Below are 21,303 nucleotides of genomic sequence, written 5' to 3'. Positions count from 1 at the left end.
CGAATTTGGTCACTTTTTTTGACACTCAAGAGATAACTTACACACATTTCATTTTCTTGGTTAGGCTCAATTGAGTGTGGAAAACAGACCAGATTCAATATCTCTGTCAGGACCGTCCTCCGCTGATGCGCCACGAAGCGAAAACAAATTTCAGAGGATCATCAGCAAAACTTCAAGGACCTCCATATAGTCGAGACAACACTGTCCGGATTCAATCACAGCACACTCCGAACCGAAAGTCGAAAAGAAAATTATTCGGGTGACTAACTTCCAGTCGAAGTTGGGAATTGTCGTGGCCCGACCAAAGTTAATTACCTAGAAACATTTAATTTCTAGCGAATACTAAACAACTCCCTGAGAAAGGATTGAGAATCGATTGAATTTTCCTGGCTTTTCACTCTCATTCTACTGGTCATGATACAATAGAATTGGTAAGGTCAAGGTACACAAGGAAATTATCGATAGCAGTGATTAAACCTATTTCTGAAGATGACAAACACGGAACATTTGGAAACACTCAAATTAGCATGAATTCACGAAGACGCTTTCAACATACAGGATGTTTTGAAGGCCGTTGAAAATAAGTAAAGATCATATTTCTGAGTTGGCACCTACTGGGGTTAATAATAATAATAATAATATTTATTTCACTTGTTGAACAGTATGAAAGCATTACAATAAACATTTACATACCGTAATGTATAACTAAAACAAATATATATAATTATAAAACAACAAAACACGACAGATACTAAGCTGTACATATGAAGGTTATTAACAGTTTTTTTATCGAGAGTAACTAATAAAACTCGTCAACGGTGTAGCAGTTTCTTTCGATAAGATATTTTTTCAACTGTCTTTTGAAAATGCAGATGTTCATTGAATCTTTAATAGAAACATCTAGCTTGTTATACAGTTTGGGTCCGAGATTTAGGTGACTCTTTTGATAGAACCTCCGGTGAGGATTCGCTATCAACAACCCTCTAGTTATATATATATATATATATATATATATATATATATATATATATATATATATAATATATATATATATATATATATATATATATATATATACATATATATATATATATATATATATATATATATATATATATATATATATATACAGACCAGCAACTGTGAGTATTTCCAGATCTTGGAATGAGCTTCTACATGAGTGTCGCCATCCTAAACTAGCAATTATTCTGACCGCGCGCTTTTGTAATATAAATACTCTTTCAGCCGAGGAGCTCATACCCCAATTCGAAATTCCATTGCGAAAGTGACAGCCAATAATTGCATAGTACAGACTTAGGAGCATCTCTCTTCCACAATTATTCGACATAAATCTCGGTGCATAACAGTTCTTTCGTAGTTTATCACATAGTGAATCTATATGAGGACCCCAATTCAGCTTAGATCTAGAATTAGACCTAGCATTTTTGTTTCTGGTTTGGATGTCACCTCTAATTGGCTATCTTCATATATTTTGAGAGTTTCGGTGGTGTTCTGCATTGTGAATTTGACTAATGCTGTTTTGCTGATATTTAGTGGTGAATGATTTTTTTCAGCCCATTTCATTATTTTCTCATATATGGATTCTGTTGATTCTGCAAGTGCTAATGTATTACAATCAGTGACCAGAACATTTGTATCGTCTGCCTATGCAACTATATGTACCTTTGAAAGACTATCGAGGTATTGTATCAAGTCGTTCGCATAAATAAGAAAAAGCAGTGGTCCGAGTATAGACCCCTGTGGAACTCCTTGCTTGCAGGCCAAGGACTGACTGTGAATACCTTGAATTCTCACTGTTTGTGACCTGTTCTCTAGATATGACCTCATCCCATCTTGGGCAACTCCACGAACCCCATAGCGATGCATTTTCTGGATTAGTACATAGTGATACACACAGTCAAATGCTCTAGAAAAATCGATGAACAAACCACAAATTTTCAGTTTGTTATCCAAGGCTGTTACTACGTGTTCTATGAAATCATATAAAGCTGTTTCCGTGCTTTTATTTTGCATGAAACCATGCTGGTTTGTCGAAAGTAATTCATTTTTGAGGAGAAATGATAGTAACTGATTTTTAATATTCATTTCGTATACCTTGGATATACTAGAGAGAAGACTCACCCCTATATAGTTCTCATAGCTATTTGAGTCTCCTTTTTTAGAAATTGGGGTAACGATTGCAACTTTTAATTTCTCAGGGAACATTCCCCGTTCTATGGAAATATTTATCAGATAGGTCAGGGGGTAGACTATTTCTTCCATGCATTTTTTCAGAAGATTGTTTGAGACCTGATCATATCCACTAGCATTAGAATTCTTTAATTCATTTATTAAATCAAAGACCTCATATTCCTTGATCGGGTGGAGAAATATGGAGTTTGGGCAGAGTGCGACGGTATTTTTCATAAAATTGAGATCATATTCTCTTTGTTCTTCCGCTTTCGTGAAATGAGCATTGAAATTGTTAGCCTTGTCAACACATGACACCTTATGTTCTCCACTAAAAATGGAAATATCTTTGGGCTTATAGTTTTTTTTCTGGATATTATTTATGGTTTACCACATGGTGGAAATCTCCCATTGGTGGTCTATACATACAGATAAAGGTAGTTTTATTTTGTTGTGATCTGATGCCGCAGCATTCAAGAACATCCTCGGGACATACGTTTTTTATGTTTAGGTTAGGTTAGGTTAGGTTTTAGGTTTAGGTTTAGGATTACGTTTAGGTTCAGGTTTAGGTTTAGGTTTCTCACGAAATGATACGGCAACGCTAACTGCTGGTAAAAAAAGAAAGGAATACGGTCCTAGTGCTAGCACTACGAGGTCAGACACTGAAAGGCTTTACAACCCAAAGAGCTGTCAAAATGAATATTAGTGGGTTGCAGAACCTCTGGACATGTAACAATACTTCATGAAAGTGAACCAAAGTCAACTCAGGAGCGGATCTAAACAATACAAGACTGCAGGAGTATAGGGAAGATGTCACAAGACTACTCAGTTTGGTTCATCTGCAAATCTCGGAAGTATTTCCAAATCTCGGAAGTATTTTCAAAGCAGATTGAAATTCAGGCCCTCATCAATGGTCTAAATGTTACAGAGATGCAGTTGGATCAATTCAGCTCTTGCTCCATTAATCTCTTTCACTGAAAGGGAACCAGAACCACGAGGACTGCAGCAAATATGTGTGATGAGAAAGGATTTTTGAATATTCCACCTGGGAATAAAAAAGGCACATTCACAAATGAATATTACTTTATTGTCACATATAAATGTAGGTTCGTTTTATTTTATAGATTTGCAATGAAAAGAGGATTTTCAAATATTCCAACTTGGACGCTTAAACTCAATTATTCAGTTTTGACAAGATTACAAATCATAAAATTTTGAAATAACAAAAATTAATTGGCGCTCCGGGACGACTTCATTGATTCCAGTGGCGCATTTGCTTTTTCAGCCGCAGGAAAACCTGGAAAAACCTGTGGGAAAAGGCGCGTTCATGAAATAAAGTCACTGTTTTATCGTTTCGCTATATTTTAGGAAACTGAAGTTCTATATGTAGGTTCGTTTAATGTTATGAATGTGGAATGAGAAAGGTTTTCGGATATCCTAACTGAGACGCCATCCGCGGAGCAAAAGGCAAGTTCATAAAATATAAGTTACTTCTTCATCACTGTTTCTCCGTGCCCCTATATTTTCGAAGGCTGAAATTTTATATGTAGGTTTGTTTTATGTTTTTAATGTACAATAAGAGTGGATAGAATGTAGGTTCGTTTAATATTGTAGATGTGCAATAAGGAAGGTTTTTGATCATTCCAACTGGGGCGCCAGACGCGGGCAATAATGGCGCGACCACAAAACAAAATAATCTTTTCATCACTGTTTCTACATGCCCTTGAATTACCGGTGAATGAATTTTAATTCAGTATTAGCATTGCAACCGTGCGAAGCCTATATGGTCGCAAGTCTTTGATATTCGAAGATTGAGTTCTTTGTCGATCCAATAGATGGCGTATTCGTAATGTGAGATGCCATCGCCCTAGCAAAAACGTGTAATTCAGAATGATTATGCTGATTTTGATTGAGGTGATAGGAAAAGCATTAGTGGTTTCTCACTAAAGATGGGTAATAATACTTTTTAGAAATCTGAAAAACATGATTATTGTCCTATTTAATGCAAAAAGCCAAATATGTGGCTTTATCACGTTACATAACTGAATCACAGTATACTTATATACAGTAGTCCCACTTAGCGTCGGTCTCTTTGATAATGGTGTCCAGGAGTTTCAGTTTTTACAATGCTGACCAATTTGACACTAATGACATTTCTCCCTACTACAATCTCAACCAAAGCGTCTAAATACTGTTCAGCATAACAACTATTCATATAAACTGCTCAAAAAAACACAGTCGATGAAAACCATGTTGGACACCTGAGAAAATTGTACAAATGATAATTTTGCATTTGTGTAGTATTCAAGTAACCCAGATCATTTGGGCAATAATGGACTATGTTTCGAGTAAATTTTAAAAATTCATGGGATCGGCAGATGTTCATATTCGGATGTGACAAAATATATTTTCATTTCACAGTAGTTTGGGTGAAACCCTTGAAATTCGACAACACTGGAAGGGTTGCGTGCCTGTCTTGAACTCATCGATTGCGCAGATCTGAGACTGCAACTCCTGGGTCTGCGTGTAGACAATTCAAACGAAAAATCAACCGAAGTGGAATTACTATATATAGTATACTGTGACTGAATGTTATCACTTTTATAAGATATAAAACCTGTGACCATCAAGCCTATTGTGATATACGAAGATAATCCATCTTGTATCAAGATAGTTATTTTTTAGAAACAAAGATCAAAGCACATCCACGTCTATCATTATTTCATAAAATATTGTATTTTTGATAACAATATCGAAACTTTAAATGTTCCCAATGAACATCAATATGCAGATATAGTGAATGAATATATTTTTATTCTGTATATACTTTTGCAGAATTAGGACGTGTTATTGATATGTGATCTTCAAATATGGAAAGTATGGGCAAAGTACGTTCGTGTTTATATTATAAAAAAATAATCAACCAATGTGTGTTGAGTTCATCATCGGATTTTTTAAAATATGTTGATTTTTATCAAGTAGCACTGTGAGTTGATTGATTTTGTTTAATATTCCTGAACTGAAAATATTATCAGGTCCTTTACAGTTTAATCATAAGGCAGTGCTAATAATCGATATCGTTTCGAGAATGGCAACACCTGAGAGTATGCTTCAATCAACCACACCAGAAAGAAGATTGATTATGCAAATGACAGATGGATAAAGAGATAAACGATACTTGTCACAACCTCCAGATTAAAATCAAAAAGACTGAATTTATGAATAAAAAATGAGATGAAAAAAGCCAGAAAAAATCCGATAATCTGAACATGGTTCAACCGAGAATTTTGACATGGTTGGTAGCAAGTCTTCAACCGTTGAGCAGTTGCGAACTCCAATATAAAAAAAATGTCTTGAACTCTACAGAATCTGAAAAGGTAATCCAAAAAAATCCCTCTACATCCAATCAGCATCAAGGTCCAAACGACTGATCTTCTACGTGAGAAATTGGTTCCTTTCAATCGATTAATTGATTCGAAACGATAGAACGTGGTTAGTAAAATTGGAATTTGAGATGTGTGAAAGGGATACTGCCATGATCATTAATTCTTCTTTTTGAATACATTCTCAACAAGTTATGCCGGGATCCTTACTAGATAAATTAATCATTCCACATTTACTGTCAGAGTATCAAAGCAAAAGTATGAGTAGAGTAAAGTAAAACGGACTGGAAATAATTTTACCTATTCTCATAAAATTGTATAGACGTATATGGTGGTATGGGTGGTATACCACCCAGTTGGTTGGCAACAAAGTTGGTATACACAGAGTGTAACTGAATAAGTGTAAAACATTCAAGGAGGTGATTCCTCATCGAAAAAAAGATAGGATCTTTCATACAAATAAATTTCATTGAAGCATCCCTTGTTAAAATACAGCCCCTTAAAGGGGGTACATAAAATTTGTATAACAATTTTTTTCACAAGCACTAAGAAAGTTACAATATTTAAATTAACCTGACGTTTTGTACTACCAAAAAGACACTTAGCAAGAAATTTATTTGGTTTACCCCATGGTTGTAAGGGGTGGAAAACGCAACCTCTATAATTTATTTCCAATGTAAATTTTTGTCTTATCATTTGTTCACCATTCAAAAATTTATTTTCGATAGCCTGTTTCATTTTACACAAAAAATTTCTCTTGGGTTTTTTGCCCAAAATGAACCAGTTCGCAGCAAAAAATTATTTTACGAACAACTACAGAGATACATCGTCATAAATGCGAAAATAGGAAACTAATCTATCTTGTAGGTCGCTATTAGCGATGGTGACAATTAAATTGTGAATTTTCGAATTCGAATTAATACTAATTGTGTGTTGTTGTTCTGTTCTTAATTTGTTACTTTAGTAATTCACTTGTTATTAAAATGGCATACACAAATGAGGAAATGGCTGATATGCATTACGTTTACAGTCTGTCGCAGGGGTATGGGTTAGAAGCTTCTAGAAGATATGCTAAAATGTATCCTCAACGGCAGCATCCCTCACATATATAGAATATTTGCTCGACTTCATCAACGATTACGAGAATATGGTTTATTCGACAGAAGAACGCAGGATTGTGGTCGCCATCGAGAAGTATGAACACCACAGCTTGAGGAAGCAGTACTTGATTTGATTGAAGAACAACCTACTACCAGTACTAGAAAGATTGCTTCCCAGCTGAATGTATTTCGAATTTTAAAGGAACAATTCTGATATCCTAACCATCTGCAGCGAGTACAGGCAGTGTTACCGCGAGACTTTCCGAACCGTCTTGAATTTTGCAGTTGGATGCAAATTCACAGACGAATGAAGTTTTTTTCGGGACAAGATTATCAATTTTCATTTACCACATATGGGCTGATGAAAACCCTCACGCTATTGTCGAAACTAACCATCAAGAACAGTTTTTTCTCAACGTGTGGCTAGGAGTTATTGGGGATGATTTAATTGGGCCTCATTTTTTACCTCCTCGATTAAATGGTGAGGCATATGTTCAATTTATAAGAGGAGTGCATCCAGTACTGCTGGAGGAAGTTCCTGGGGGGTTAGAAGGGATATGTTTTTTATGCATGATGGGGCTCCCGCCCATTTTAGTCAAGTAGCACGTCAGCATTTAACTGAAACATATGCAAATCAGTGTATAGGTCGAGGAGGACCACAGAACTGGCCCGCTCGATCCCCGGATCTCAATCCTCTCAATTTCTCTATTTGGGGCCATTTACAGCATTTGGTTTATCGTACTCCTGTTCGCGATGTAGAGAACTTAAGAAACCGCATCATCGATGCGTGCAGGGTAATCAGAGAGACTCCAGGAATATTTGAGCGAATACGTGGCTCAATGCGCCGATGTCTAGACGCATGCGTAAACTCTGAAGGTAGACATATTGAACATTTACTATGATTTCTACATGTTGTTTGTTTTGTTATTGATAAATTAGTTTTGTTTAATACCCTTCAATCGTTTAATGCAGGTACTAACTACAAAATAACATTTATGACGATGTATCTCTGTAGTTGTTCGTAAAATAATTTTTTGCTGCGAACTGGTTCATTTTGGGCAAAAAACCCAAGAGACATTTTTTGTTCAGAATAAAACAGGCTATCGGAAATAAATTTTTAAATGGTAAACAAATGATGAGACAAAAAGTTACATTGGTAATAAATTTTATGGGTTGCGTTTTCCACCCCTCACAACCATGGGGTGAACCAAATAAATTACTGGCTGAGTGTCTTTTCGGTAGTACAAAACGTCAGGTTAATTTCAATATTGTAACTTTTTCAGTGCTTGTGAAAAAAATTGTTATACAAATTTTATGTACCCCCTTTAAGAAGCTGTATCTTAACAAGGGATGCTCCAATGAAGTTTATTTATATGAAAGATCCTACCTTTTTCTCGATGAGGAATCACCTCCTTGAATGTTTCACTTATTCAGTTACACCCTGTATATCTAACGTGGGTCAGAAAGACCCACACCCTGAATCGGTACGACCAATCAGCTTTACATCCTTCCTGTTGGAAGGACTTGAGAAGATACTGGAGAGTGGTATTATATGCCTAACCTATAGTAACCTAAGTAAAGTTAAGTTCAATAATAATTTTGGTGATATACGATCCAGACTATAGAGGTTAAATTGTTTTTACAGCCAGTTCCTATATCAACTGGAGTACATTCAGTCATATGAAATCAGGAATTTCATAAGTTTTTTGCCTATTAGAATTCACAAACCTCTTCAATTTTTTTTAATTGTCTGTGAAAATTGTGTCGAATATTTCCGCAAGTAGATCACCTCCTCAAATTTCCAAGATCTGAATAAATAAAAGAAAACTGTAAATTTGAACACACCTTGCTCAGAATTGTTATCATACGCAATCAAAATGTCAACAATGATTCTGAGCTGCCCTGCTAACACAAGAGAATTGTTTGATAGAAAAAGCCAGGCCGAGTATAAAGGAAAGCCTTCAAATGGAGATTTATCGGGCATCCAGCTTCATTCGAATGGAGAAAAAGTAAAATGAAACCCGAATCGGCTCATTTCGTAGTCTGGGAACTCTCATAGGCCTTCAACTTTCAATACCTAGCATACGAATCATTTTATTAACTGTCAAATAACTTTTCATTTGCCATCGAAGTTGCCACGCACTAATCAATACTGATATTGATATTTCAGAAACAGAGGAAAATCGGCGTGTTTGACATTTAATCAGGTTGGCAAATATTTGGTGGTGTTGTTTGGGTTTTATATACGAGCTTCAGTCGAACGAATTTCTTTTTATGTGGCATCAAACTTCGATAGGTTTTTTAGATCAATTGTTTGTCTATCTCTCCACTTATACATTTAATCGACTCCAAGTGGCTTCTTGTATATTCGGGAAATATTGTGGCGTATGAGGAGTCGCTTCAAATTGATTTTGTTTTTGCAGTAAACTTCTACTACTTATATGTTTTTTCTCAGAAACTTTTGTGTTTATATTAGAAAACACATTACTCATAATAACAGCACCTGAGGGATATGACCAAGTAGCAATTCAGAATCCAAAATATAAGTATTCTTTGAGTTATTATATAATACATTCTGAAAATTCATCTGGATCATATTTATATTTGTATATGTCTCGAATTTAGGTTCTAAACCATTTCTGAATGGCTCACATTGACCTGTTAGACATCGTAGTTCATCTCTACTGTAGTCCAACAACTGTTTGGTATCAAGCTTCGAAGGGTGAATAAACGCCTTGGAGTGAGCCAATACGGAAAGATTCTGCCAGAAGCTTATAAATCTTCTTGCCATCCAGGTGTTCGAAGTTTGTTTGGCAAAGCCTAAAGCGATGACAGGTTCTGGTCCGATGAAGCTGCTTGCAGCTTCATTTCTACCTTGCAGAAATTTCAATTTTGATATATGAGCTTACATTATCATCGAAAGGTGATAAATGAATGTGTTCTTCAGAGAGATGCCAGAGATGAGTGCAAAATGTTTTGACACTGCTTCTGAAATTATTTTATTGATGGTTTTATATTCCAATAAATTTTTGAAAAATTCCTTATCTTGTCGCGTAGCTTGAATTGACAAAGGCGCACAATACCATGCTTATACATACAATAATCTTACAACAATGATGGAGTCCTACCCTCTGCTGAGGGTAAATTGTTTCTGGAACAGAAAAATGTTCAAGCAATAAATGTCTTTTGAATGCCATTGTATACGGTGTGTCGGTCCAGGATATTTTAAAATAGTGTTTCTGTGAAACGGTTTCCCAAATACACTGATGCTAGTTCGAGAAAAAGTAGTAAAGAAGAAGTAAGAAAATTAAAATATGCGCGAAAATTTTAATTTTGGCCAATTGAAATGATAATTTCATAGTAACTACGGATTTAAATTCATCTAAGGGAAATTCTGTTTCCAAAATTACCAATTCGATTACTCTCTAAAGTTTATTGTAAATAGTGTCCAATGTTAGACCGAAAGCTCCAGTTAGAAAATTTGGCATCACTGATTATCAACATTCTCCTTTCCATCGACAATTGCGGAACCCATGCTCAATCTTTAAAGAGATGGGATGAAATCAAAGGATGTTATCTTGCCAGGATCACCTTGGGCGACCCTGGTAAGCTGTCGCCGAAGAAATATCTGGCGATGACCAGGAAAAATCTACGCCTTACAGTAGGATTTCTGACTGGCCACTGTCAGCTAAGGAAACACCTACATAATATGGGGCTAGTGGACACACCTCTATGCAGGATGTGTGAACAGGAAGATGAGACTGTCAGGCATGTCCTGTGCGAGTGCCCGGAGTTATCGTCAATAAGAGAGTGTGTGTTCGGCGAGTCTTGGCCTACACCTGCCGATATAAAGGAGATGTCTCCCAGCGACCTGTCCACCTTCCTGGAAAGGACAGGATGGACGACGACCTAGGAGGACAACTCCTCGGGAGGATGTACAATGGGTCACATGTGGCCTAAGTGCGTGGGCTTACACTCACCCTCCCCACTCTACAGATACAGACATATTCTCCTTTCCAACTCTACAGCTGAAAAACTCTTGATCGGAGAGTTTTCGCTCAGGAAACGTTTTGTAGCAAATTCAATTTTCTACTTGAGCTCCAGACTCATTTTTTTAACAATTTTTTTACACCGAAAAATCTAGTTGAAACTGAAAAAAAATTTCTTGTTATTCATATGGGAAATCAAATTTCTTAATGAGATAAGCCTCTAATTGACTTTAAAAAAATTTCTAACGGATTTTTTTTTTCTATAAATCGTCAGATTTTCAGGAAGGACCAAGAAAAAAAATCGCCCAAAAATGAAACACCCCAATGTATATGTGTATGTATTAACATTTGTATAGTATAAGTATAAGAAATAAAAGATAAAACTCCTATTAATTTTAAATCTAATATAGTATACTCTATACCATGTCTACATTGTGACAAAATATATATTGGTCAAACATCACGTTTATCAAAAGACCGTTTCAGGATAAGAATTTTCAAAAAATTACAGTTTTATCGAACGAAAAAAAATACAGCAAATATGCTTCCTCTTGAGATGTTCATTTCGCAATCATATAACTGTTTGAATAAAAAGCAGATTTGAATCATCAGTAAAATATATTCTTCTCTTTTATTGATTGATGACAATTTTCAAAAATTCAATAATACATTTAACTACTTGATGATATATACTTTCTGTTCAATTTCTGTCATATTTTTAAAAAACATAAAATTGAATGAAAGTTGGCATCAAGGTTGCAAGCACAGGTTCTCAAATATCATGGCATTCCTGTCTTTAGATATTGTTGTTAGATATTGAATAAATAGACCGGCCATTTCATCCAAAATCATCAAAATTATTTGTAATGAATAACAGTTTTATCCTTTTCTGACTGTTTTTAGAAGTTGAAATTATTGAATTTGTGTAATAACTGAATAAGTGTAAAACATAAGGAGGTGATTCCTCATCGAAAAAAAGATAGGATCTTTCATATAAAGAAACTTCATTGGAGCATCCTTTGTTAAGATACAGCCCCTTGAAGGGAGTACATAAAATTTGTATAACAATTTTTTTCACAAGCACTGAAAAAAGGTACAATATTGAAATTACCCTGACGTTTTATACTACCGAAAAGACACTTAGCCAGTGATTTATTTGGTTCACCCCATGATAGTAAGAGGTGGAAAACGCAACCTCTAAAATTTATTTCCAATGTAACTTTTTGTCTACCATTTTAAAATGTATTTCCGATAGCCTGTTCCATTCTAAACAAAAAATGTCTCCTGGATTTTTTGCCCAAAATAAACCAGTTCGCAGCAAAAAATTATTTTACGAACAGCTACAGAGATACATCTTCATAAATGCGAACTGGATTTATTGTTATTTTGTAGTTAGTACCTGCATTAAACGATTGAAGGGTAATGAACAATACTAATTTATTAATAACAAAACACACAACATGTAGAAATCATAGTAAATTTTTAACATGCCTACCTTCAGACATTACGCATGCGTCTAGACGTCGGCGCATTGAGCCACGTATTCGCTCAAATATTCCTGGAGTCTCTCTGATTACCCTGCACGCATCGATGATGCGGTTTCTTAAGTTCTCTACATCGCGAACAGGAGTACGATAAACCAAATGCTGTAAATGGCCCAAAATAGAGAAATCGAGAGGATTGAGATCCGGGGATCGAGCGGGCTAGTTCTGTGGTCCTCCTTGATCTATCCACTGATTTGCATATGTTTCAGTTGAATGCTGACGTGCTACTTGACTAAAATGGGCGGAAGCCCCATCATGCATAAAAAACCTATCCCTTCTGACGTCCAAAGGAACTTCCTCAAACAGTGCTGGATGCACTTCTCTTAAAAATTGAACGTATGCCTCACCATTTAATCGAGGAGGTAGAAAATGAGGCCCAATTAAATCATCCCCAATGACTCCGAGCTACACGTTAAGAGAAAACTGTTCTTGGTGGTTAGTTTCGACAATAGCGTGAGGGTTTTCATCAGTCCATATGTGGTAATTATGAAAATTAATAATCTTGTCCCGAGAAAAACTACATTCGTCATTGAATTCTATCGTCTTCAGAAAGTCACAATTTCTTCTAATCATTTTCAGCACCCAATTGCAAAATTGAAGACGGTTCGTAAAGTCTCATGGTAATAGTACCTGTACTCGTTGCAGATGGTAAGGATATAAGAGTTGTTCCTTTAAAATTCGAAATTCCGTCATATGATCAACATTTAGCTGGAAAGCAATCTTTCTAGTACTGGTAGTAGGTTGTTCTTCAATCAAATTAAGTACTGCTTCCTCAAACTGTGGTGTTCTTACTTCTCGATGGCGACCACAATCCTGAGTTCTTTTGTCGAATGAACCATATTCTGTGATGGATGCTGCCGTTGAGGATACATTTCGGCATATCTTCTAGAAGCTTCTAACCCATTTTTCTGTGACACACCGTAATCGTAATGCATATCAGCCATTTCCTCATTTGTGTATGCCATTTTAATAACAAGTGAATCATTAAAGTAACAAATTAAGAACAGAACAACAACACACAATTAGTATTAATTCAATTTCGAAAATTCACAAACTGACAGCGTCATACCAATTCATTTGTCACTATCGCTAATAGCGACCTACTAGATAGGTTAGTTTCGTATTTTCGCATTTATGTCGATGTATCTCTGTAGTTGTTCCTAAAATAATTTTTTGCTGTGAACTGGTTTATTTTGGGCAAAAAACCCATGAGATAATTTTTGTTCAGAATAAAACAGGCTATCGGAAATCAGTTTTTAAATGGTAAACAAATGATAAGACAAAAAGTTACATTGGAAATAACATTTAGGGGTTGCGTTTTCCACCCCTTACAACCATGGAGTAAACCAAATATATTTCTGTCTAAGTGTCTTTTTGATAGTACAAAACGTCAGATTAATTTCAATATTGTAATTTTTTTAGTGCTTGTGAAGAAAATTGTTATCACATTTTATGTACCCTCTTTAAGGGGCTGTATGTTAACAAGGGATGCTCCAAGGAAATTTCATTATATGAAAGATCCCCTATCTTTTTTTCGATGAGGAATCACATCCTTAAATGTTTTACACTTATTTAGGAACACCCTGTATAGACCGGTCATTTTATCCAAAATGAACGAAATTATTTATATGAAGAATAACAGTTTTATCCTTTTCTGATTCTTTATTGAAATTGAAATTATTGAATTTGGGTTACAGTAATTACTTACATTGTGTACACATAATTTTAATGTTTTTCCTTCTTGTTAATTTTCTATACAAAAATTTTCCCCCCAAATCAATGTTTTGCCCTGCGTATGATCTCAGCTTGGGACCACTCGATGTTATGTTGATGGGTTTGCTATTCCTGAGTCGTTGGTTTCCTCTCGATGTATGTGCTGATAAACATGCAATCAGGAGGAAAGTGCATGAGTACTTTTTCAGAAATTAAATACCCACGATAGACAAAGTACTCACAGAAATGAAGATGTTTTATTGCCAAGTTTTGAGCGATCAACATTCCATAAAGTATTGAAACATTTGAATTTTGTATGGAAAAAACGAGGGCGTAATAGTTTATTATTGGATAGTGAGGAAATTGTGTTATGGAGGAGAGAGTATTCGACTAAAATTAAATATTATAGGAAACAACAGGAAACAATTTATCATATGGATGAAACCTGGGTTAATGCTGGTCATACTACCCCTAAAGTATGGATCGATGAAACTGTGACCTCATCTAGTAGGGCCTTTCTAGATGGACTATCCACCGGATTAACAAATCTATCAGGTAAACTTATATTTATATTGAGACCTGCCCCAATCTCAATATATAAAAGGTAACCCTCGTATTTGTTTTATTTACTTTCATACCTCTTCATAATTTCAGGTAAAGGAAAACGGCTTATTATTTGTCAGATCGGCAATGAGAATGGGTTTGTTGCTGAAGGGCTGTGCTGTTTCGAGTCGAAGAAAACTGAAGATTATCACGAAGAAATGAACAGTGAATCTTTCGAACAGTGGTTTTCCAAAGTTCTACCCCATCTGGAGGATAATGCTGTGATTGTAATGGACAATGCACCTTATTATTCGCGACGGTTAGAGAAGATTCCGAGAACGTCTTCAAAGAAGGTTGAAATCCAAAATTGGCTGCGATCAAAGAATATTAGCTTTGAAGACTCAATTCTAAGAGTACAGCTACTAAAAATTGTCAAGGAGCGCAAGCTTGAATACCAAAAATATATAGTCGATGAGATGGCAGCAGGCCAAAACAAAATTGTCCTTCGCCGGCCTCCATACCACTGCGAGCTCAATCCCATCGAGTTAATATGGGCGGATGTGAAGAATTTTGTAGCTCAGCATAACACCACGTTCAAATTTGCAGATCTCAAAGTACTTTTTGATGAGGCTTTGAAAAGAGTCACAGCGGAGAAATGGGAGGAGTGTGTTCGGCATGTGATATTGGAAGTCGAGACAAAGATGTGGAAGCTTGATAACATAATAGAGGCATAAATCGAGCCACTGATAATTCAGATTGGTGAGGATGACACTACTGATGAAGAGACAAATTCATCCAGTTGAATAATTTTGATTATTATTCCTTTTGGTTTTACATAAAATAAAAATTATCAATAGAGAAATAATTACGTCTCTTTTCATATAATGCTTGAGTACGCTGTGAAAAATCTAATGAAAATATTTTTATATTACACATATTATCTGCATTTTTCCCGTTAAACTGCAAAACTTGTGCATTTCACTCGTTATTATAAAAAAGTTTTTCTAAGTATGATATAGCATTTGCGATCAACAAGATGTTGGTTCTGAATACGACCCTGGCCAATTCTTGGGAAAATGTTTTTATAGCAGTTACGCCTTGCCGTATGTTTTTCGATAACCACCCCGTACACTTTTTGCCACATTTAAGTTAATGTTAATGAGTTAATTCAGATCCCTAGTAACCTTTTTGTATATTCGTGGGTTTAGGCCTTTTCTTGTTTATTTTTACTGTACTATAACCCTCAACATAACGTTTCAACAGTAAGTGACGCAATTATCCCAAATTTATTTTTGCGGATTGTATGAATGAAGCTTACTTACCAACGTGAGAATAACAAGGGTATTTCCAATGACTGCCAGCATGAATATGACGGTGTACAGGGGTATTTGGATGCGTCCAGCCTCGTACCAAGGTGGGACAGTTCCACCTCCCGCGCTTCTTCTCGCAGTTACATTCTCGCCCTCTGTCGACAAGTTCGTGACGTTGTAAATGAAAAACGCGTTAAGGGTCTCATTCCACTCCATTTTTTCGCGCTTCAACTCTGTTTGGCACGTCCTAAGGTTTTTCCATGCCAATTGTGCCGACGTTTTCCATTCTGTTATGGTTTATGTTCTCGACAGTCTTAGGATTGAAGCCGGATCCTGCAAAACGAGATGAGTTCTTTTTATGGTTGGGTGACGGTTTGTAATTCGAGAAACAAATAGTCCGAAGCATTTATTTTTTCCTTTTTTGTCCCATTTATGATCTCTCGAAAGACTTCACGAAATGAAATTACTTGTGTGTATTATGAAGTTATCATTTGAGGTTTCGAAAACTGACCGTTTATGAAAAATTTCACTCTAAATTGAGTTGGACTGGAAATTCAGTATATGGATATATTCCATGACAATTTTTTTTCCAAATTATCTAAAAAAGCAATTCGTTCAGGCCAGTCTCAAGTTACCTACACTGTAGGTTAGTGGACTGACACCTATAAGAAAACAACTACTCCCCTGGCTGATACCATGAAGGATGTTGGATTATATTCAACAAGGATTCTTCAATAAAATCATTCCTGCGTATGCTGTTGGCTATATAACTCTCCCGGAATCGATTTTTAATTACTGGAATACACTTGCAGGCCGGTTTCGGGCTGTTTGGCCACACGCTAGTGCAAAGTAGTGACTATCATCAACATGTGGTCAATAATTTGCCATGATTGAAAGTCGAATTCCTTTCAGAGTATCAGGCTGAAGCGAACAACTAATAACATGTTTGTCATCGCTTCATCTGCCCGTGAACGGGGTAACCAACCGCATATCCGAATTTGCAATTCCTCGTGTAAGGAAAAAAACTCCACATAAAGTGAGTAGGCATTATTGTAGACTGGTTGTGAATCAAATTATCTGAAATAACAATTCGTTCAGGCCAATCTCAAGTTACCTAGGTTAATGGACTAACACCTATCAGAAAACATCTACTCCTCTGGCTAATACCACGAAGGGCGTTGGATTATATCCGACAAGTGTCAGTGCAGGATTCTTCAATGAAATTAATCCTACATATGCTATTGGCGATTTGCCGAATGGATAATTTGATTTGGAGCCAGTCTCCCAGTATGCCCACCCAATTCATGTGAAATAACATGCTCAATCAATGAAATTACATGGATAAAATTTTTTATATAGTTTTCATCTACTTTTCTACATAGTGTGGATGCGTCATAACTAAGGTCATCATTCTAGTCGACTTTGTCTCAGTATTTCAATTAACCCCAAACAAACTACAGAAAACTTGAATCCCATGAACTTATTGAGATCATGTTTGACTGCAAGAAAGGGCATGACAACGTGCCACTATACCTTAATCAAAAGAATAATTGAAAACTATACATATTTCATCCCGTTTCGATCATTATCTTGTTACGGTTTCAGTATATTTCATAATTGAGAAAGAAAAGTCTATAAAATTCAACACAGTTAATCGTTTATTTACAATATAACAAAAACATTCCATTTCTTATTATGATTTAGTATAACCCTGTATATGCCAGGAATTAAACAAGTCTTCTTATTTTTGCTAAAATTGACATTTTCACAAAGTTCATTTGTCTTTTATGACAGTTTATGTCATTCGACATTTCGAGACTTCAGAAAGAAAATGAATATTGCTGTAGTTTTTCTTTCAACACCAAACCGTTATTTTAACACCTCGACACGTGTTTCGATCATCAAGTGATCATCTTCAAGAGATCAACTTTGAAAAAACTCAACAACATTATGCAATTTTCCAAAACTTCATTTGATGGTATTGTTATGTTGACAGTGTGATAGCTTGTTTCACAGGAACACAGACATTTTTCCAATACATCAACTCATCAACCCTATTAATGGAAACATCAAATCCACAATACAACTAGAAACCAATAATTTGATACACATTTTAGACCTCACATTTACAAAAATCAATAAACACGATTTTACAATTCACCATGAACCAACCCATACATACAAAACTATTCCAATTCACCCACATCAACATAAATTAGCAGCTTACCACAGTATGATCCACGAACTCATTAACATACCAATGTCCAAAGATAATTAATTTTGATAGCGAATTAAATCTGATTGAACAAATTGCAGTGAATAACAACTCCAACCCCAATGTAATTCATCACATCCTCAATAAAAAACGTTTCAAACGAGCTATTAACCAAGTTTACCATATAGATACTGTGCATATGAATAATATTGAAGCAGTGCAAAATAGATTCCTCAGACATGATGCCTAAAAATCTGTCCAGTAGGAGAATGTGATTTTTCGGATATACTTGATATTGCGAATCTTAACACCCTTTCTTACCTTGTTCAAAATTATATCAGAATACAATATAATTTCAATAAGTTGTAAGGTAAAAACAGTATATATAGAATTAGCTAAAGTAAAAAGACCTAATCTCAGAGATGAAATAGTAAAAAATCTCTCAAATGACAGTGATTGTGATGTTATCTATTACATGAAGTCTCATCCCGAGTACCTGTTCGTTCAACTAGGAACAATGATCTTTTTGCTCTCACTAATCACCATACTAACTATAGATGCTTCTCACCCATTTCAAGGTTTATGCGAGAAGCCAATCGTATTAATTGTGACATTATAGAAATTTCACAGAATACTTTTAGAAAACAGTGTAGCAACAAAATCCAATAAATAACCAGTTAGGATGATGATTTTAAGTTTATATTACTTCATTTTTATACAGTGTGTAAAAGCCAAATGGAATAAATTCATTATTTCCTTTACTGTACATATTTAAAAAAAAACGAAACACTTAAGATGTAAATTATGATTTGACATTCTTCAACGTTAAAATGCCATCCCTACCTTCAACCTCTTCTGAATGACAGGTACAACCCCCAATTTTTTAAATAGGAGGTATACATTTGTGATATATCGTTTGAAAGGTCTCTTCATTCTCTATTCAAAAATGTTATTGCTTTCAAGTTTATTGCAACAATTGTGATCAAATGAATTAAAATCATGTTGTTACCGAAATTGGATAAAATACACTCAAAAACTAAAATGTAATGCAAAACGTAATAAAATGTAGAATATGTAGAACTATGGATGTTAACGAAATAGATGTTCAAAATGTTCACCGCGAACGTCTTGGCAACATACTAATCTCATATAAAACTGTCTAACATTATTTAACATATCAGGCGTGACCGACCTAATCACAAGCGTTATTCGTTCTTTCAAGTCATTCAAATCTGAAGGTTTAGTTTTGTACACATTGCTCTTCACATCTCCCCATAAAAAAATCTAATGATGAAAGATCAGGTGATCGCGTTGGCCATTCAATCGATCCTCGTCTCCCTATCCACCGATTGAGAAATGTTGGATGGAGGTATTGCCGGACATTAACTTGGTAATTTGATGGTGCTCCATCCTGCTGACACTATATCGTATTCACTGGAACTTGCCGGTTTTTTGGATCAGGATATAAATTTGCTAACGTGGAATGACATCATTTTGAAGTAATGACAAATAATTATCGCCATTCAAGTTGCCCACAATGAAAAGGGGACCAATGATATGATTTTCTGCAATCCCTGCTCAAACGTTAACCTTTTGAGGGGATTGCGTGTGTTCTCCTCTCATCAAAAAGCATAACATCTTCTAATTGGATGATATTGTTATCCAACATGTCCATCATTTGCTCACAAAAATAAGTTCTATCAAAATAGTCTTCCATGAGCTCCTGAGTAGGTATCATTCCATAGGGATGCATTTTATTTTCCTTTAATATATTTATTATCGATGTATGGCTAGCATCGAATGTAGTGGATGTCTGTCTACTCGATGTATGTGAGTTTTTCTCAAACTCAAGCATCACATCTAATTTGAGTTCATCACTCATTGCATTGGCAGCTGCTTTTTTTATCTGCCCCACATGACCAAGCTTGCGAAACTGTTTCTCTATTTTTCTTATTGTTCCCCGAAATATGGGCGGTGAATTAGGAAATTCCTCATGAGATTGGCGAGCTACTTCCTGTTGTGTTCGGATTTTATCTCCGTAACCAATCATTCGAAAAACTGTTATTTTATGCATTTCCGTTAATGAAACCATTTGTCTGACTTGAAGTTGACGAATTTTAAATTTAAATTAAAATACTGACAACTTATGTTGTAATAATAATAATAATAATAATAATATATTCTTTATTCCATATAAACATTTATATATACAACACACTATATACATATATATGGTACATACAAACATTGAAAGAAAAGACGTCAATAATTTTAGTGATTCACTTCAAAATATTCTTTTGAATCATACGGTTCCAGATTCAACAGAACATTGCTCTGCTGGGCCTCCTGTGTTTCATTTTCTATAAAAAATCTCCACCTAGTTGGTTCAGAAAATCTTTGTGTTTTGTGAAATCAAATCTTCTAATACCTACTCCGCTTGGCCAGAAGCCAGAAGTCCGGTTTGTACATTTCATCCTTTTTCGATAGTAGTGCTGTCACTACATATCTTCGTAGTCCATCTTCTGTGGTTGGGATCTCTTTCATATTTACTTTAACTTTATTATAACCTGGTATATTGGTAATATAGTCTTTTATCTTTTCTTCTGTTGCAACCCTCTTCACTCTGTATAAATAAAGCCATACTTTTCGCTCTGGTCCTGAGAATTCGGAAATATCATCGGTAGGACATGTGCCAATATTCTTTTTGTATACTCTATTTTGTTTGTTTCGTTTTCGATATTTGACTTCCACGAAATTATCATTGTTGTCGTTTGGATTATTATAGGTTATGCGTCCACTATTTGGATTGTTATTATTTACGCTTGTTTTGGCGGCAATATGTCCATAGGTTGGGTTTTGTGGTATTTTTTTAGGTGTGCCATTTGCTCGCGAGGTACTAAATCACTTCGTTGGATATTAAGACTTTACATTGATGTTGAGTTTATTTTATTCCAGCTTTCTGTATCTGGGTTATTTCATGTGACGTTCCTTGTCCGGCATGCGAATTGTTTATGTTTACGTTTTTTGCGCCTTTATTACTCTCCTCTGGTTTATGATTTCTTCTATTATTTTTTTCTAATATCGCCACTTTATCTAGCAATAAACTGTTATTGATGTTCAATATATTATTTTTGTCTCTTGTTTCTTCTAGTAATTCTTTCAAATACCTGATTTCTAGCAGCAGCATTTCTTTTTCACTCTCGTTGCTTCGCTTTTGATTTTGTATATTCTCAGTTTTTTCACAGCAGCGAAACAGTTTATACAAACTTTTACTCCACATTTTTTGTTCTCACAGCACTTCATAAAGTGTTCAATC

At 35.3% G+C, this 21,303-nt stretch overlaps 1 protein-coding gene across 1 annotated transcript in view; it reads right to left on the bottom strand.

Moving 5' to 3' along the window:
* The window catches only part of LOC111507595 (cholecystokinin receptor), a 324,837-nt gene extending 308,849 nt beyond the window's left edge, over positions 1-15,988 (bottom strand). The window contains exon 1 of the mRNA XM_074181685.1: positions 15,785-15,988. Coding sequence (XP_074037786.1) covers positions 15,785-15,988 — 204 coding nt within the window. The remainder of the gene's footprint in view (positions 1-15,784) is intronic.
* Between the last annotated feature and the right edge of the window lie 5,315 nt (positions 15,989-21,303).

The sequence above is a fragment of the Leptinotarsa decemlineata genome, unplaced genomic scaffold, assembly GCF_025532065.1.
Source record: "Leptinotarsa decemlineata unplaced genomic scaffold, Ldec_3_MD MMD2_tig00026314_RagTag_RagTag, whole genome shotgun sequence".
Lineage (NCBI taxonomy): Eukaryota > Metazoa > Arthropoda > Insecta > Coleoptera > Chrysomelidae > Leptinotarsa > Leptinotarsa decemlineata.
This window is presented reverse-complemented; position numbering and strand designations above follow the sequence as displayed.